Source organism: Somniosus microcephalus, chromosome 14, assembly GCF_052327205.1.
Source record: "Somniosus microcephalus isolate GS21.2 chromosome 14, FLI_Smic_1.0, whole genome shotgun sequence".
NCBI classification, from domain to species: domain Eukaryota; kingdom Metazoa; phylum Chordata; class Chondrichthyes; order Squaliformes; family Somniosidae; genus Somniosus; species Somniosus microcephalus.
Genome location: NC_141000.1, coordinates 106,082,468 through 106,101,991, shown reverse-complemented (window position 1 = coordinate 106,101,991; position 19,524 = coordinate 106,082,468). Strand labels below are relative to the sequence as shown.

The 19,524-nt window shown below is 43.7% G+C and overlaps 1 protein-coding gene across 6 annotated transcripts in view; it reads right to left on the bottom strand.

Annotated features, from left to right (window-relative positions):
* Positions 1-10,842: 10,842 nt before the first annotated feature.
* Positions 10,843-19,524, bottom strand: part of cryzl1 (crystallin, zeta (quinone reductase)-like 1) — a 73,777-nt gene continuing 65,095 nt past the window's right edge. For all 6 annotated transcript variants that reach the window (XM_086007122.1, XM_086007121.1, XM_086007120.1 and 3 more), the window contains 4 exons: positions 18,501-18,619; positions 15,507-15,612; positions 11,565-11,610; positions 10,843-11,198 (listed from right to left, as the gene is read on the bottom strand). In XM_086007122.1, coding sequence (XP_085863248.1) covers positions 11,099-11,198; positions 11,565-11,610; positions 15,507-15,612; positions 18,501-18,619 — 371 coding nt within the window. In that variant the 3' untranslated portion in view covers positions 10,843-11,098. The remainder of the gene's footprint in view (positions 11,199-11,564; positions 11,611-15,506; positions 15,613-18,500; positions 18,620-19,524) is intronic.

The window sequence follows — 19,524 nt, the reverse complement described above, 5'->3', positions numbered from 1 at the left end:
AAATAACAACAGAAAATGCTGGAAAAACTCAGCAGGTCAGGCAACATCCATGGAGAGAAATTTGAGTTGATGTTTCGGGTCGAACCCTTCTTCAAAACTGCAAAGAAAAGAAAATAGATCGAAGGCAGGGCTGTGATCGGACAAAAGAAGTGAGTGAAAGAGACAAAAGAAGTGAGTGAAAGAGACAAAAGAAGTAGAAGAGACAATAAAAGGTGTTCGAAGCCAGACGAGATGGTAATAGGCTGGGATTAGGTGTGAAGTGTACTGGCAGGGCGAGAGATAGCTGCCAGGTGGGAGAGTGAAACAAAAGGAAAGGGAGGGCGGGGGGGAAAAGGAGTGGAAAAATTACAGGTAAAAAATTAATGGGGGCCGAGGTTATGATCTGAAATTGTTGAACTCGATATCGAGTCCGGAAGGCTGCAAAGTGCCTAATCGGAAGATGAGGTGCTGTCCCTCGAGTTTACGTTGAGCTTCCGTGGAACAATACAAGAGGCCAAGGACAGTGAGGTCCGAGTGGGAATGGAGCGGTGAATTAAAATGACAGGCGACCGGAAGCTCGGGGTCACCCTTACGGACTGAACGGAGGTGTTCCGCAAAGCGGTCACCCAATCTGCGTTTGGTTGCCACTACATTGGGGAGACTAAACGCAGATTGGGTGATCGCTTTGCGGAACACCTCCGTTCAGTCCGTAAGGGTGACCCCGAGCTTCCGGTCGCCTGTCATTTTAATTCACCGCTCCATTCCCACTCGGACCTCACTGTCCTTGGCCTCTTGTATTGTTCCACGGAAGCTCAACGTAAACTCGAGGGACAGCACCTCATCTTCCGATTAGGCACTTTGCAGCCTTCCGGACTCAATATCGAGTTCAACAATTTCAGATCATAACCTCGGGCCCCCATTAATTTTTTACCTGTAATTTTTCCACTCCTTTCCCCCCCCGCCCCCCTTTCCTTTTGTTTCACTCTCCCACCTGGCAGCTATCTCTTGCCCTGCCAGTACACTTCACACCTAATCTCAGCCTATTACCATCTCGTCTGGCTTCGAACACCTTTTATTGTCTCTTCTACTTCTTTTGTCTCTTTCACTTCTTTTGTCTGATTGCAGCCCTGCCTTCGATCTATTTTCTTTTCTTTCCAGTTTTGAAGAAGGGTTCGACCCGAAACGTCAACTCAAATTTCTCTCCACGGATGTTGCCTGACCTGCTGAGTTTTTCCAGCATTTTCTGTTGTTTGTCCGATCCTGTCACTGTTTTCCAAGTGCTCTGCCATTACATCTTTTATAATGGACTCTAGCATTTTCCCCACCACCGATGTCAGGCTTACCGGTCTATAATTCCCTGTTTTCTCTCTACCACCTTTTTTGAATAGTGGGGTAACATTAGCTACCCTCCAATCCATGGGAACTGTTCCAGAATCTATAGAATTTTGGAAGATAACCAGCAATGCATCTACTATTTCTAGGGCCACTTCCTTAAGTACCCTAGGATGTAGATTATCAGGTCCTGGGGATTTATTGGCCTTCAATCCCGTCAATTTCCCTAACACCATTTCCCTACAAATACTGATTTCATTCAGTTCCTCCCTCTCATTAGACCCTATGTTCCCGACATCTCTGGGAGGTTATTTGTGTCCTCCTTTGTGAAGACAGAACCAAAGTATGTATTTAATTGGTCTGCCATTTCTTTGTTCCCCATTATAAATTCCCCTGATTCTGACTGCAAGGGACCTACGCTTGACTTCACCAATCTTTTTCTCTTCACATATCTATAGAAGCTTTTACACAGTCAGTCAGTTTTTATGTTCCCTGCAAGCTTACTCTCTTACTCAATGCCAAGACTTTTCCTGAATAACAATCCATGACTCAGTACTCTGTTCCACTTTTTGACTCTGCTTGATAATTCCTTCTAAAGTAATATTCCACATCTTGACAACCACCATTTTATCCATAGGTGCTCTTCAGCTGCTGGTTCCCATTGCTAAGTGTTTCACCCTTTTTTACATGTGCTGTTTCAACAGCAGCAGCTCATTTACTGGCAGTGTCATTACAACGTACATAAAGGCTGTATCTCCATATGGTGACATGATGGGATATCACAGTGGCAATACTTGTTACATGTCATGGCCAGTTTATGCATGCCTGAAATAATGAGCCCCATAACACTGCTGGCTTATAGGAAGAATGGCAGCACTATCATCTATCATAAATGTGGGAGAGTTGCACAGTTAGGTTGATCATCAAAGACCCAAACTGCCGTCCAAAAAGCAGCTTTTGAATTCTGTTACCTTCCATTGAAACTCACAGGTTGCCAGGCCTTAGGAACTAATCCAGACCATGTCCATTTGTGCTCATTACTTCTTTATATAAGTTTTTTGAAGTTAGATATGCTCTGATATTTGTACATATTTAAATTCCAGACAGTTATACTGTGAACCATTTTTTTCCAGAGTTCTGACAACACAGCCTTTATGTACGTTGTAATAAGGAGATCTGCATCGTCATGGATCGAGTGATCTGCTGCCAGATTAGGTGCCTCCAATCTGGGCTGCTAAATGCATGACCAGGGTCCATGCATTTGCATTGTTGCATTATGACATTAAATAGCGTCAAGATGTAAGCATGCAATTGCACAAAACTGGTTTTGCATTACAGCTAGGATATTTCTGCCGTGTGCATACTATGATGCCCTGTGCAACTCTGTCCTATAAATCATCCTCCCACCAGCTGGCAGGGTGAGTAGGATCACAAGGAGCGTAATGACAGTATAAATCAGAGGGAGAGAGTGGGGCACGGAGATCTGTTGAGGTCAGGGATGAGAGATGAGAGAACCTGGGATTGTTCTCCTTAGAACAAAGAAGGTTATGGTGCGATCTAATAGAGGTGTTCAAAATAATGAAGGGTTTTGATAGAGTAAATAAGGAGAAACTGTCTCCACTGGCAGGAGGGATGGTAACCAGAGGATACAGATTTAAGATAATTGGCAAAAGAACCAGAGATGAGAAATTCTTTGACACAGCAAGTTGCTATGATCTAGACTGCACTGCCTTAAAAAGGTGATAAGCAGATTCAATAATAACTTTCAAAAGGAAATTGAATATATACTTGAAAGGGAAAACTCTGCAGGGATATGGGGAAAGAGCAGGGGAGTGGGCGTAATTGGATAGCTGTTTCAAAGAGCCGAATGGCCACTTTCTGTGCTGTATGATTGTATGAGTGTTGCTCCCTGTGGCATTAAGATGAAAGAGCTTTCTGAATGGTGTTGACCAAAATCTGCAAGGGGATCCCATGCCCACCCTCTTGATAAGGATGTTGTGTTTCTCCAGGACATCCAAATGAGGAGAAAAAATAAAAGATAAATCTTCCTCAAAGGAGCAGTGGATACATTGCACCATGTGATATGGCATTCAGCCATATATTATATGAGGAAAGAATCAAGTGCAAGTCTCAATCTGTGTTGTGTTCGCTGAGAGCTTGGACAGTTGCGGGGAGGATTGTTACAGGTGGCTGAGGCAACACAAGGACAAAACAACCACGGTTCCCACTCCTGATCACTATCCAGACACCGGCTGTTCAGTGCGTAAGTGGATGGCAGATGAAGACAAGATTAAACGCAACTGTGATGTTCCCCGCTGTTGAACAAGCTGCCAAAATTACCGTTTAGGGTCAAGATGAAAATAGGCCCTGGATGAAGAGGAAACTGTAGGATCACAAGGAGCGTGATGACTATAAATCAGAGGGAGAGAGTGGGGCATGGAGATCAGTTGAGGTCAGGGATGAGAGATGAAAGGTGTGGAACTGTACCCTGGCTGCAATCAGCACTTTCATGAAGAGGGGGCGAATGCTGGGAAAAATAAATTGAAAAGTACATTGAATGAATACAGGAGCTTTTTTTTTTACAATTCAAGATAACCCTGTCCACTTCCATCAATAAGCATTTGGGTCTCCTAAATACAATTTAGTTTAATGATACTTTTTCTTTGTTTCGTGCACTATGGCTGTGATAGATTAGGTACAGTACATTTATAGTGATAATAATATAAAGGGTTTTGTATAAATCAGTGTGCAGAACTGTGGAGATACCGTGTATTATGTACATTGCACTGCTGAATAGGTATGAACCACAGTTGAGACTTTTCTTGCTTTCCAATTTTCTCCCCTCCTCTTTTGAAGGCATTGACTTCTACAGGGGTATGGTTTACAGGCACTGACCAACCTCATATACCGTGGCCAAGTGGCCATTTTTTCATGCGAGCTTAAGCAGGATATTTGACTGTGGCAGGCATCACAGCCAGGTTCAATTGTTTCCTTACCAAACATCTACATACACACAGTTTTCCAGTAGGAATTACTGGATTGTAATTGAAAGTGGGAAACTAGGCTGAATTTTTTGCTCCTTAACACGGGGATACGAAGGCCAATTGTTGCACACCTACCACCAGCCCCGTTGAGAACTGTTAATTCAACACAGCTAATCGATTGACATGGAACCTTCCCGCACTGTGTGGCTTACTACCACATTAGACAAAAGCAAAATACTGCGGATGCTGGAAATCTGAAATAAAAAACAGAAAATGCTGGAAATACTCAGCAGGTCAGGCAGCATCTGTGGAGAAACAGAGTTAACGTTTCTGATGAAAGGTCATCGACGTGAAACATTAACTTTGTTTTTCTCTCTACAGATGCTGCCTGACCTGCTGAGTATTTCCAGCATTTTCTGTTTTTATCCCACATTAGACAGCTCACTTACTAAGTCAGTTATTGAGCAAACCCAAATGGCATTTTTAAACATCGACAATGTTATCCTAGTTCTGAAATTCAGCATAACTAAAGTGCATTGTACACATGGTATGATGGAATAGGGAAAGCAAGCTAATTCACTGAGCATTATAAATATCTCCACCTCCCTATTCAGAAAAGAATGTTCAGCATCATACACTGCACCCATGAGATGACCACAGTGCCAGGGAAGTTAAAGCATAAGAATTAAGATCAGGAGTAGGCCATACGGCCCCTCCAGCCTGATCCGCCATTCAATAAGATCATGGCTGATCATCGACGTCAACTTTACTTTCCTGCCCGATCCCCATATGCCTCGATTCCCCTAGAGTCCAAAAATCTATCTCAGTCTCGAATATACTCAAAGACTCAGCATTCACTGCCCTCTGGGGCAGAGAATTCCAAAGATTCACAACCCTCTGGGTGAAGAAATTTTTCCTCATCTCAGTCTTAAAAGGCCGACCCCTTATCCTGAGACTATGCCCCCTAGTTCTAGGCACTCCAGCCAGGGGAAACAATCTCTCAGCATCTACGCGGTCAATCCCCCTCAGAATCTTACATGTTTCAATGAGATGACCTCTCATTTTTCTAAACTCCAGAGAGTGTAGGCCCAATCTAATCAATCGCTTCTCATAGGACAACCCTCTCATCCCAGGGATCAATCTAGTGAACATTCATTGCACCACCTCGAAGGCAAGTACAGTATATCCTTCCTCAGATAAGGAGACCAAAACTGTGCACAGTACTCCAGGTGTGGTCTCACCGAAGCCCTATACGATTGTAGTAAAAGGCCGACATGCCATTTGCCTTACTAAATGCTTGCTGTACCTGCATGCTAACTTTGTGGTTCCTGTACTAGGACATCTAAATCTCTCTGAACACCAACATTTAGTAGTTGCTCACCATTTAAAAAATATTCTGTGGGAGAAATTCACTATCGCCCTGTTTGGGGCACTAATTTTTAAAAGTTTGAAAAGTTAGCGCCAGGCGCTAACCATTTCAAACTTCGCCGTTTGTGCTCCAAAAAGTGGAGCACTAAATCAAGCACTCCACTTCCTGCAGGCGGGCAGAGACTTCAGCAGCGCTGCACACTGGGCCGTGCAGCACTGCTGCGTTCAAAAGGCTCCTTCCCTCCCTTAAAAAAGGGAAGGGCCATCGCTGCAGGCTCTGCAATTTAAAAAGTACCTACCTGGACCACCAAGGCAGCCGCGATCCCGCGTGATCAGCCGGCACTCATGCAGAGTGCCAGGCTGATCGATCGCAGGCAGGAACCTGCGGAAAAAATTGCAACAAAAAAGGTATGTGTTTTTTTTAAATTATCTACTTACCTCGGCCACCTCGCCTTTAATCATCGCCCCCGAAGCGGCCGGCCGCCCGATGCACGGTGTTTTCGACCGGCGCTGCTGCGGAAGTCAATTTCAGATCCGGGGCGCAACCGGGGCGATGATGTCACGATCTCCGGGCGAAGGAGATCGGGGCGCAATGCCGTAGCGCCACTGCAAAACTCCCGCCGAATATGGCGGGAGTTGATGTCAGCGCCACGCCCGGTCGCAAAGCCATTTGCGTCCCGTTAGTGCGGGGGCGCTAACGGGAGGCGCAAAGGCACCCAATTTCACCCCCTCTGTTTTTCTATTCTTCCTACCAAAGTGAATCTCACATTTCCCCACATTATACTCCATTGGTTGGGTTTTACCATGAATTAGTGCCTCATTGCCAGTTATTTTGACACTGTTATTTTGAGAAACTATCCACTAATTCTATATTAAGTTGTGAAGAAATGCTAAGCAACAGGAAAATTACTGGTCCTCTTCCAACAGTGCTATTTACAGATTTGGCACAGGGAAGCTCTCAACAGCTAGAATAGTGTCATCTGAAAAGTCTTGCATTTGTACAACAGGTGAAATGTACATATTTTGAAAGAAAATATGCAACGCAATCAAAGGTTAATAACCTGAGGAATTACTGAATTCTTTTTTTAAAAAAGGATAAGGAATGAAATTATTTACAATGATTGGATTGGGGCAGTTACTGGAAAATATCTCCACCCCAAACTATGACAGTTTTATCGTCAACATTTGAGAGAGAAAAACCAGTACTGTTTTTGCAAAAGAAATATTTCATTTGCCAGCCTTTTGCTCTTTTCCCCTCCCTTCTCCTCTCCTGAAGTGTCAACTCTCGCTGGGATAAAATTCCGTGGATGCATTTCTCTGGCACTGGTGATGTGCGATCTTTTTCTTTGCAGGAATGTGAGTGGTCTGGCCACTTAGTTTACCAGCATCACCCATGTACTGAGAACAAATATTTTAAAAAATACAACTACATGAGACACATTTTACATGAGGGCGAGGAGGGTGAAGTTTGGGTAGTCCAAGGGCAACAGAGTAAAATTGCAAAAATCGTATTGTTTCGGAGCCTTTTTAAAAAAAAAAATTAAAATTGAAAAACCCTCAGGTACAACAAAGTATTGCAGGAGGATTGCACATATATTTTTACAATCTATTTTCCCCTTGCATCAGCTCAGTATCAACTGTTCGATAAAGCACACTTTTTCTGTTGCTGAGCCTTTTGTGTGGAATCAAATGCATCTGTTCTTATTGAAACAGCCAAAAGGAAAAGAAACTCTAGCAAGCAGGCACTTCTAAAACTTATTTACTGTATATTCAACTTCTTTCTATAATTTTCAGAGGCTGCTGGACCGATAGAATTGCCTTCGCCGAGAACAGACAATGATTTCACTGGGATTACAAGGGCCCAGGCCTGCATGAACATGCTTGACTAAGCTTGTGCAGGGAATTATAAACTATTCGCAAAAACCAGTCTTGAAAGAAAAAGTTTATTTTAGATGGGACCGGCGGATACATTATAATTGTGGGCAGGAGTTCTTGTGTACGGAGCCAAACTAGGATAACTTCTCTTCGTCTTTGCTCCAGAAGAAGAGAGAAATGCTGCATAGTGCTGTTTGAAATTGCTTTAAATTATCCAAGGTAAGAAATCAGTCTTCTGTTTCCAGGATAACTTTAGTTAGGGAAGTGTGAAGTAGGAAGTGTTGCAGTATCAGCTCGCAACTATAGGGTTCACCAGTAAATTCAGCACAGCTGATTCAGGCTGTTATCACCACATTACCCAGCTGACCATGCACAGTAGGCTATGCTGCCTCAATCCTATATTCCAGTAATCCTGCCAAATTAGTTTCTGCCAACACTTGAGAGATCTGTCTCTAAGGACACCCACTGAATAAATTAAGCCATTTATCCATGTGCTGATCTTGATCAGGTAGTCAATCATTTGTATCCAATAGAAAAGGTGATGCATTCTAACAGTTCATACATTGTAAGATGCTGACACTTGGTTGTTGGGATGTGGGGGTGGAAAGATAAAGGGTGGGGGGGGGGGGGGTGGGTGGGCGGTGGAAATTGAGACTTTGAATACATATTGGGGGCGAAATTCCCCTAGAGGGCCATTTGGGGTGTTAACTAGAAAACCTCTGAAAAGTTAGCACCCGGAATAAATGATTCTGAGCCTCACCTAAATTCCCTACACCTCGCCAGGAAGGGAGAGGGGTGCTAAATCAGGCGCTAATGTCCTCAGTGGGGCACTAACACCAGAGAGCTGCCAAATTTCAGGTGAATTCCAAACAGATTTGATCACTTGCACGGCTTCTTTCCAGCTCTTAAAGGGGGAGGTTCAATCATTCACCAGATGTTTATTTGCAGCTTTGCTTGCTTCGAGGAGAACAGACAGACTGCAGACCCTTTTCATTGCCTAATAACGAACACCATCTATGGCTCAAGCCACAGATAGAGAGCTACTCACTTTACCAACATTGCTGACATCCAATCTCAGACTGCTCTCATGCACTCTCAGCTGGATGCCACACAAGCTCCGACTGCTGCCATCGTAGCTGGGTCCACCACAGTGCACCGGGAAGCTCACGGTGTCGCAGCAGCCCACCAATCTGTGCTGCTGCCCTGGAGGGATGCTAGTGGGTCAGTGGAGCAGGAAGCTGCTGTCCTCTCAGTATGTCAGCATTCCCAATCCTACCACTGCCACTCCGTCATTGCACTTGGTGATGCCGGTCATCCAGCCAGCCCTGACTGCCGCCGCCCAGCCCGAGTTGGTGCAGTGTAGAGCCGGGCCTTCCACGCACAATGCTGGTGTAGGACATCCAGCACGGCCATCTGTAGTATCTGCCAGAGACACTCAGCAGCCTTACACCAGCTGTTCTGTAGCCACTGGGGAGACACTACATAGGAGCACTAGACTTGTTCAAGAGACTGTAAAGAGGGGAGGGAAGGGTTTACACAAGGGTGAGTAGTCAATGGTGATGATGTATATATGTGTAGATTGGTTTATGATAAATTTATTATTGTATTGTTGCACATTTGGTGCAGTTTCTCATTTCAGTTTTGGGGTCAGCAATGGATTGACAAATAGCTAGCATGATGCCAACGTGCTCAGCAACCGGCAAGATGACTGGAAATCACTGGAAACGATCGCCAATAAGTCAGTCACGGACCTCCCTTCCATTTGGAGGATGAAGTGCGTGCCTCCTCTGTCCACGCTGCTGCTCTTCCTGGTCCTCCTGCTCCTCTTCTTGATGCTCGTCCTCCTCCCTGAGGTGGTGCGGCTATGCCTGGTGGCAAGGCCTGCACCCTCATGATCACCAGGTTGTGCAGCATGCAGCAGACGACCACGAACAGTGACACCTGCTGAGCAGAGTACTGGAGGGCTCCTCCAGAGCAGTCAAGGCACCGGAACTGTTGCTTCAGCACTCCAATCATCTGCTCAATGATGTTCATGGCTCTCATTATATATGAGCGCTGAGCAGGAGTGTTGGGGTCGCGGAGGGGAGTCATGAGCCAGGTGGAGAACAGATAGCCCTTGTCTCCCAGCAGACAGCCGGTAGCATTATGTGGTGGCTTGAACAGATCTGGCACATCGGTCTGGCGCAAGATGAAGGCATCGTGGCTGCTGCTGCCAGGATAGCGGGCACTGACGGTCAGGATTCGCCGTGTGTGGTCGCATACCAACTGTACATTAAGTGAGTGGAATCCTTTGCGGTTACACAAGATCTCAGGGTTGTTATGAGGTGCCTGCAAAGTGACGTTGGTGCAGTCAATGGCACCCTGCACCATGGGGAAGCCCGCTATCCTGGCAAAGCCACATGTACGCTCCAGCTGTTTCTCTCTGCTCATGGGGAACGATATGTACTCCCTTCTCCTTCTGTATAGGGCATCTGTTACCTAGCAGATGGAGCAATAAATGGCAAACTGAGAGATGTTGGAGATGTTGCCTGTGGAAGACTGGAATTATCCGCTGGCATAGAAGTTTAGCACGATGGTGACCTTGACGGCCACTGAGAGAGCCGTGCTGACACTGCTGTGAGACTGGAGGTCTGGCTGCAGAAGGTTGCAGATCTCTGTGACCACTGTACTTACTAAACCGCAGCCTTCCAAGACACTGCTCCTCACTGAAGTTCAAGTAGGAGAACTGCTGCTGGTACACTCTGGGAGGGTAAGGCCTCCTGATGACAGCCCTGTTGGCCCTCCTACCTCTGGCCACATTTTGTACTCTCTGTGTGCCTCAGATGCCTCCTACAGTGACGCCGGATTGCAAGGTCCAGAGCCAGTACAGCCCCCACCAAACGAATGAAATATATAAATCTCAAATCACACCCTAATGCAAATGAAGATTCCTTATTCAGCTTCAAACTCTGAAATCTCAAAAACACTTAAAATACTCAAAAGGGCTCTTTGCTTTTGAGCAGCAAAAAGTCTGATGTCCTGGCTGACGCAAACAACAGCCGGAAGTGGACGCCTTTAAATAGCGCTCCTCGATAGGCCTCCCAACTGGAAAATGCCTGTCGAACTTGTCGCAAAAAAACAGAGGCGCACAGGCAGGCGAGAAAGGGGAATTTTGCATCGGGAGCACGAACAGGGCGATGTGCCTGGAGAGGACGTTATGATCTCCAGGCGCAGGAAGATCAAGGCGAAAGCCAGTAGCGCTGCCGCTAATCGCCCGCAGAATTTCCCGCCACCAAACTAGTAAAATAAAATGAAAAGACACATCTTCACGTAATAATGATTCCAGAGGGTTTTAAAATAATTCAAAATTAGTCTCGAGGGCGTGTGCACATTCTTGTCATTACAAATGATAAGCTTTTCAGTAAGATACTACATACTATAGCATTGTAAAGGACATAGGAGGAGGATATCTTAAAGCTAAATTACTGAAGCAGTCGAGTTGCCCCAGAACAATACAGATGCTTCTGGAGTCAGCACCAGTCTTTTAGCTGTTCACAGAAATTAGTTATCATGACACTGTCTCAGAGCCGAACGACTTGCTTTTTCCTGACTTGTTTCTTCTGAACCATCTCCATGGCAACTGTGGCTTCATATATTGGAATGGGTTCATCCAACTGAGGCCTGAAAATAGACAAGCAGTTGGAAATGTCTAGACAGTGTGCAAAGTCTCTTTTAGATTTTTTCTTTCTTTAGGAGACGAGGCAAGCTGCATCTCTGAAAGTGTTTAGATAATTGACTATGGTTTGCAGTATCTCATCACCCAACATGTATTTTAAATATAATCACACGTAACTAGTCAAACATTGAAGTCGATGTTTTTGCTATGTGTATCCAAAGAGATATTGCGTAACACAACCATCTGTACATATATTTAACAAAAACAGCGAGGGCTTAATTCCAGTACTGAACATTCCATTACCGATTTATTACACAACTGCCTTTCAAAGTGACACCAGGAACTGCTAAAGCAAATACTGAAATGTTTACCGGAAGGTTCCACTGGACAGCTTCTCCATCACGTCCTTCAAAATATCTAGGCAACGGCATTCAGGCGCAATAAGCTGTGTGTAATGAAATGTGGAACTACACAGGAATGTAAAACAATGCATAAAGAAAAGTACACAAAATTCTCCCATCTATGTAACTTCCTTGTTCCTAAACGATTGCATTAAAAAAAATCAGATTGCTAACATTGGATATTTTGTAATGACAGCTGTTTCACCATTTGAGAATAGTTTCCTTATTGGTCTGATTTGCATGGCCTAAACCTCAATTTGACTATTATGAAAATCTTCAATTTTTTTTAATACAAAGTGTCCCATTGTTTTTAATGGAATTGTGCAAAAGGGAAAAAAACATAATTTATCTGTCAGAAAAAGGAAAACATGCATGCCCCAGTAAAGAAAAAAAATCAGCATGTTGAAAAAAAACTTGTTAAAACGCCAGTGCCGCACACTCCAACGTTAAATGAAGTCAGAGGCTAGCTGAGCTTGAACAGACTACCAGAAAGGTCACAGGTTTGATCCCAGGTCTGTGCTGAGTTGGTTGAGGTCAGTGGAGGTGGAAGCAAGCATACTACAATTGGCTGCAATAATCTGTGTTATTGGGGCGGGGAGGGGTTGTGAAATATAGGCCAAGGTTCCTGCTCCCGATAGCTATCCAGTCATTCCCTGCTGGAAGTGTGTGTGTGTGTGTGTGTGTGTGAGAGAGAGAAAGAGTACGTTGTGTGAGGACAGGCCTAGGCTCAGCTGTGATGCTTCCTGAAATTGAACAGCCTGCTGCTCACTGTCTAGGCTCACACAATGAGAACGGCCACATGGGTACTGGCAGGCATAGGAAAATATCCCAGCAATGAACCAACACCTTCACGCAGGAGAAGATTTGCAGAAAAGTGGGAAGATGATGAGGCTGATGTAGCTAACTGTTTCTCTATTTAAAAAGACAAATAGATCACTGAGCAAGGCCTTCAAATTAGTATATTATTTACAAAACAAGGATTTGTTGCCACAAAATGCACAACTTCTAAACTGGCATTTGCATCATAGATATGATTAGAACAGCAATGATCAAGGAACCGATGTTAATTTGAACTAGTAATAGACAGAATATCTGTCCCCATACCTCTCTGTATTTGACACCGCAAATGTGTTAAAGCTGAGACTTTATAGACTAGTTACACTACACGTTCTGAATACGGAATGGTTTTGGCTTCACAGCAACACAAAATGTGCAGTACAATTGAAGCCAAAACTGCCTCAGTTCAACTTTGGACATCAGGTATGAAACTGCATGGAGGAGGTAGCTGCAACCAATTCAAACTTTAAAGCTTAAAAAAAAACCTTTAAGTGCTTAATGCTTAGAGATCCCACAAGACAGCCTGCTCATGACAATGATTAAAGTTTAACCAGCATTCGGAAACCAATGAGCAGTACAATGCACCATGATCTACCTCCGAGTCAAAGTGGTATGGAGATGGCAGTATATCTGCATATCACAGAATCAAATTACCAGCATGGAATCATGCCATTTAAGCGAGTTGCCCAGGCTACTCTTTCCCCCTCTTTGTTTTGCATTTGTTTACTTACCACAATGTATCACACTGGCATTGTACTATTGGGAAACACTTAGGGGCGAGAACAGCTGCAAGCTTTAATCATGTTGCTGCTTCTTTATTAAATTGCACGTAGTTTAGTAACTTCATTATAAACCACTGTTTCCCAGGTTCCCTATCATCCTTTCTCTCAGTACTCAGTTCTGCGTACGACTGCATTAATACATGGAAAAAACATTTAAGAGTAGAGATTGTTTAAGTGGGGAACTGACAGCTAAGCAAGTAAATAAGAAGTGATCTCCCAGGTCCAGTTGTTGCAATGAGTCAATACAGTGCAGCTACACCCATTTCTTTAACACGCAGCTGCGCCTGAGGGATTAAAAACCACACCTGTGCATCTTGTGTGTTGGAGGTGAAGGTTGCCAGTGCGGGAAACAGCAAAGGCAAAAACTGGGCAAAGCTGGGGGCACTCTCTAACATTACAGGTTAGATGAATTCGACTGCATTTTCCCCACTGGCTGTTACTGGAAGCAGAGTTATCGCTGATGACAGTATGATTTAACACTCCACTGGGTAGCTACCAGTAGCGTTCAGATTTTTCATCCCTTGTTAGCACCAATGGTAGGGAGGTGTCAATGGTGCTGAAAGGAGGCAATGCTGGAATTTCACAATTTAGTGCAAAAGGTACTGTTGGTGGACAAGACGAGCCTGAAATGAAACCCCAAAGTGGTCATTTTGTACTCCCTGGACACGCCTGCAAATTAAATTGGTGTCAAAAAGAAAGTAAAGCACCAAATGATATATAACCCAGTATGAAAAAAAAAGGTACACAGTGGGGGGGAAAAAAACAAGCTCAATATTTATAGAGTTATAAATAGGCACCCAGTCTATTCACTAGCAACAAAGGGAATTGGATAATCTAATTGAAGATTGGAGTCTTTTTTTAACCAGGTGATAAATATCATCTGTTGCCAGCGGAAATTTAAGCAGCAATGCTTAAACTTGTAACAGATCATACAGAGGGAAATTGAAGTTATGGTCAAGGGTAGCAACATAGAAAGAGTCAGCAGGTCAGGCAACATCTGTGGAGAGATAGAGTTAACGTTTCAGGTCGATGACCTTTCGTCAGACTTGCCGAGTATTTCCAGCATTTTCTGTTTTTATTTCAGATTTCCAGCATCTGCAGTATTTTGCTTTTGAACATACAGTAGAAAGATTTCTACATTCCATCTGCTGAATCCTACATTTAGGGTTGCCAACCCTCCTGGATTGTCCTGAAGTCTCCTGGAATTGAAGATAGATATCCCGGGCAAGGCTGCGAGCAGCCCGGGAGAAAATAGGAAGTAGAGTTGATGGGCAGTGCCAGTCCGCTAATGAGAGGAGGTGGAGCTTTGACTGGCAGGTATGGAGGCCAATAGGCATGGGGCGGGGGTGGTAAATTTCCAAAGGTAGGCTAGCCTCTGTGAGCACCACAGGCGGAAAGTTCCCAAATAATGCCCGTTTATATTTTGGCTGCGGCAGTCACCGTTTTAGGTAAGTACTTGTTGTGGCTTTGATATTCCAGCCAGTTCCTTTTTCCATTTGCCTCCTCCCTACTTTCGCTGCATCTTTTCCTAAGTCCGTAGCCTACCTGTGAGGGAATCAGCAGTTCATTTGGGGACTGTAATGGTTAGGAATCGCAGCTCAACTCTTTGTCCTACAGTGAATGTATTTTTACCCCCTATTGTTTTTCATTGAAGTGGAGGGTGAAATGGCATTTAAATTCCCTCCCTTCAGCTCTCAATGCCTGTGTGTGGGGCAGGGTTGCTAACCCTCCCAGATTACAGATGCTGCCTGACGTGTTGAGTACTTCCAGCATTTCTACTTTTGTTTGATTATAAAGAATTGACTACCTTCAATTTCTCAGAGGTTGGGGGGTGGGCGGAGGAAATCAGAAAGTGCTTCTCTCCGGGGCTGTGGAGAGCAGAGAACGCACCTCCCAGGGGTGGTGTGGAACCATTCATGGGGTACTCGAGAAATTTTCCGATATCCAGACCGCCCTTGCCAGTGAGTAACAGCATTATTTATAGGCTCACGGGGACCAAAGATACTCTACTACAGGGGACTCGACCTTCATAAGGAAAATGCAATAACATTTGCAAACTGCGAGCAAGTGTCACATGATCATGCGTCACATGATCAAAACTCCAGGAATACGTCCAAAGTTGGCAACCTTACAAACCAAAATTATTGTTGCTTAATGTGTGTTGTGAACACCAATAGGAAATATTGGCATGTATACTGTAAAGCTATAGGCCTTGTTATTTTATTCCTAAGGGTCATTGTGTAGTGTTTACTTAAGAGCTTCAAATCCTCCAAAGAGTGCCAGGAAAGGATACGCAGGTATTTCCCTTGCTGCATGTTTGATAGTTGCCACACTTCCTCATTTAGGAATGAAATGGTTGCTCCTTTACGAAATAGAAATTGACTATCTGGTGGATCTAGCTGTGAAAGTAAAAATGAATGGGTTTAAAGAGATACCAAGTTTTAATTTAACAATAACAAAATCTACCATATATGGCAACTTTTTTTTGCATGCTCCAAATCGCTACTAAAATTTCTGCATGCTCCCCAAATAGCTTAGCTGGTTAAGGCAGTGAGTTTGAGTTATACAGACCTGGATGGTCCCAAGTTTGATTTCCTGGTCTGTGCAGAGTTAGCTGATCTGATGGTAGTAGGGATGCTATAATTGGGCTCGGCACCCCTGATTTAGAGGGGTAAAATTGGTCATGCTTCCTTCTCCTTAACGCTATCTAGTGACCCTTGCTGGAAATATGTGTGTGTGTACATCCTGTGTAAGTACAGGATTGGGCTCGTCCGTGGTGCCCTCCACACTCTCTGCCTACATTACAATGGTGACTGCTCTTAAATACTGCACTGGCTGCGAGAAGCACTTTGGGACATGCTGAGGTTTTGAAAGGCATTATATGAATCTTTCTAGTTGCCCTTATGGTGATGCATCCAAGTGGCTTGCTAGGCCACTTCAGAGGGCAGTTAACAGTCAATCACAATGGTGTGGGACTGGAGTCACATATAGTCACAGACCGGGTAAGGGTGGCAGGGTTTCCTTCCGTGAAGGACATTAGTAAACCAGTTGGGGTTTTACAACAATTCGACAACATCACGGTCACTTTTTACTGATACCAGCTTTTTATGTTCAGATTTTTTAAACAGTCAAATCCTCAAACTGCCCTGGTCACATTCTCTGAGCTATTAATCCAGGCCTCTGGGTTACTCGTCCAGGAACATATACACTACACTATCGCGTACATTACATGATGCAAGAGTAACTGAAAACAGAGCACAGCAAACGCAACTTAAAAGTCTAATGTCTGCATCTGATGTACAGGAACTTAAAGTCTAACGTACAGGGAAACATTGCCAAAAGTTGAGGAATGGGGATGCCCAAAGTTTGAGAAACCACAGTGAATGTGTGGAAGTGGGAAGGGAGCAAGATGAAGGGGCTAGACTCTAAATTACAAGCAGCAAATCTGGATCTCGAGGGAACATTTTAAACATTTATAACAAAAAAAGTGAAGAAAATATTTTTGGGGGCAAAAAACTATCAGTTACATTTGGTTTACGAAGCACCTTATTTAATAAATTATATTTTATATACACAATACCTTGATCCCAATGCACAGGGTGGAAAATGGTAACATGGAAATTGGTTCCTTCTGTACTTACAAGCAACTAATTTGAGTCACATACTGTGCCAGTTCGCAGTGTTGTGGTTTTAATGCTCTTTTATTAAAAACTAGTTGGTCTCCTGTGGCGTTGCACATGGAGAGCCAAGACCAAGTGTAGTATTCAGGTCAACCAGGGCTAGAGAGTGGGGGGAGGGAAGTGGGTGGAGGAGAAAGGTGAAAGAGCAGAGGGGAGAGAGGAGGCAAAGAGGAGGGGAGGGAATGGGAGGAGAGACGGGACATGCAATTATGCTCAGTGAGGTGGGGGGAAGGAGGTGCCACCCTTCCCTCCTATCAGGACAGTACATTCTGTTATCCGGGTGGGGTTGCAGTAAGGTGATGTTAGGGGATGTTCCACTGCACTAGGAAACTACTTTGCGCTGATTTAGGTTGGTGGACTGTTTAAAGTCAAACTTTATGGATCAAAAATGTAAAATTATTTTTTTGGGAGGTGGGGTAGGAGATATTGGACAGACTTGTGAGTGGGCTGTTGGTTAACTTCGGCATCTGAATGGCAGCAAGGGCAGCAGCACATCAGACGCAGGAATCTTACCGAGAACTTGAAAGTAAAGATTGGACAATGCTTGAAAGGCCCATGTCTTCAGATGCAGAACTGTTAATTTATGTTTTCTTACTCTTTTGCCTCATGTTTATGCTATTTGGTGGGAATCAATATTTACACAGAATGTACGGCACAGAAACAGGCCATTCGGCCCAACTGGTCAAAGCCATTATTTACGCTCCGCAAAAGCCTCCTCCACCCCTCTTAATCTAATCCATCTATTCCTTTCTCCCTCGTGCATTTATCTAGCTCCCTCTTAAAAGCATCAATGCTAATTTAAATGCATCTATGCTATTTAAGAATGGACCAGTACAAACAGATCTGCTGTATGAGGTGCCACAGTGCGTAAGTATATGACAGGCTAGGTGCGACACCTTTAGTATTGAACACTCCTAATACAACACCACTTACAGGTATAACTGGTACTATAGACATTATGATGGGTTAGCCCTTAGGGGCAAGGTTACATTAAAAGCTTTGACTGAAATGCAATCTCAGGTACCAAATGTAATATCGAACAGATATCCCCTATACACACAGAAGATATCGTATGGGAGACTAGAACATGAAAAATATTTCCAGTGAGTCTTGTGTATTCACTTAAAAAAAAATCCTGTTAAAGCAAGCCAAGACATTACATTAAGAGGAACACTGGAAATTAATGTTAAATTAAGAATGCATTCCTGTTTTATGAGACACACATGCAAGGCCCTTGTACTTGCAAGTCAGAAAAACAGGCATGGAAATATGACTTCTACAACAGGATTTATGGTTATAGGTTTCACCTTCTGCATTAGTAATTGAAATATATTTGGATTTTTAAAAAAATTAGAAAAAAATATATGAAACCATACCCCCCAATTTTTCTTTCATTCTGACTTGCCATATAATTTTACAACAGTTTAGTAACTTAATAGCTGGGTTTCCATTCTCTCGCTACACAATATAAAAGTAAGAGAAAGGAACTTTTGAGAATTACACGAGTGATCGGATTTCATATGAAGTTTCATGTTCTGTATACTGGTGAACAGTGCAGCATTGACAAGTTACAAAAGACCTGTTGTGGTGTAAGCTTCCTGGACTACCTGCAGATTCTCCTCTGTTGTTACCCAGTGACCTGCAACAGCCAGAAGACTGAGTATGTCATGTTTATGCGGGAGATGCCGTTTGGCAGCTGGCTCATCTTCCTTGCTGTAGAGCTGCACTGTAATACAATAAAATATCAAAGTGCACATCATTTATACCACCACAGCTTAACTCGTAAGAGCAGAGAAATGAGATAACAAGGTTTAATTCACTTTTTAAACACGAAGGCCATTTTGCGAGTGAAATCTCCCATTGATAACTTTAGCAAAATAGTTGACATTAGAAAATGAGATTTCCTGTTTTGATTTCATGCTGACTTGTGGTGAAATTATGCAGGAGGAATTCCAATCCCTCTGTTTACAACGTCGAACTTAACCATGGGGTGGACGATGACAGCCTTCTCGCGGCCCACCCTGTTGCGTGATCTTAGCTCACAACTAATGTCGTCTCAAAAGGACACTGAACTAGTCATTTAATCGACAAGTAATCACGATAATAAAGCAGTTTAAAAAAAAAATCTAATTCATAAGAACGCATACTAAAACTTGTAGCTTTGAGTTACTTTAACAAATTCTTTTTTTTTTTTTTTTTAAAAAGAAAAGCTTCTGCACACCACACACCTGTGCCTGGTGAAAACGGCGAGTAGCTAAGCTTCTCCCAGCGTTTTGCCAGAGTCACTCTCTAAAAGTTTGTTCTATGTGATGGAGTGGCCCAAGGTGACTTACTGTCTAAATTTTCACCTTTCCTGTGGAGTTGGCCGATGTCTGTCCAACACCCCACCCAGTTGCAAGGCTGAGACACTGATACATTCTGACAGAGTGTTCTTGACACACCAATGCAATGTGCCCCGTCACTGCCTAGCACTAGGGTAGTTTCTTCAAACAAAAGTTATCCAGGACCAAAATGGGGCTTACTTTAAAAGGAAATCTAAACTGCAACTATAGCAGTAAACTTCAATAGCTTGGCTCAGTCATCGGCCCAATGTGGGGCTCAGTTATGGAATTCTAGGATGAAACATGCCAC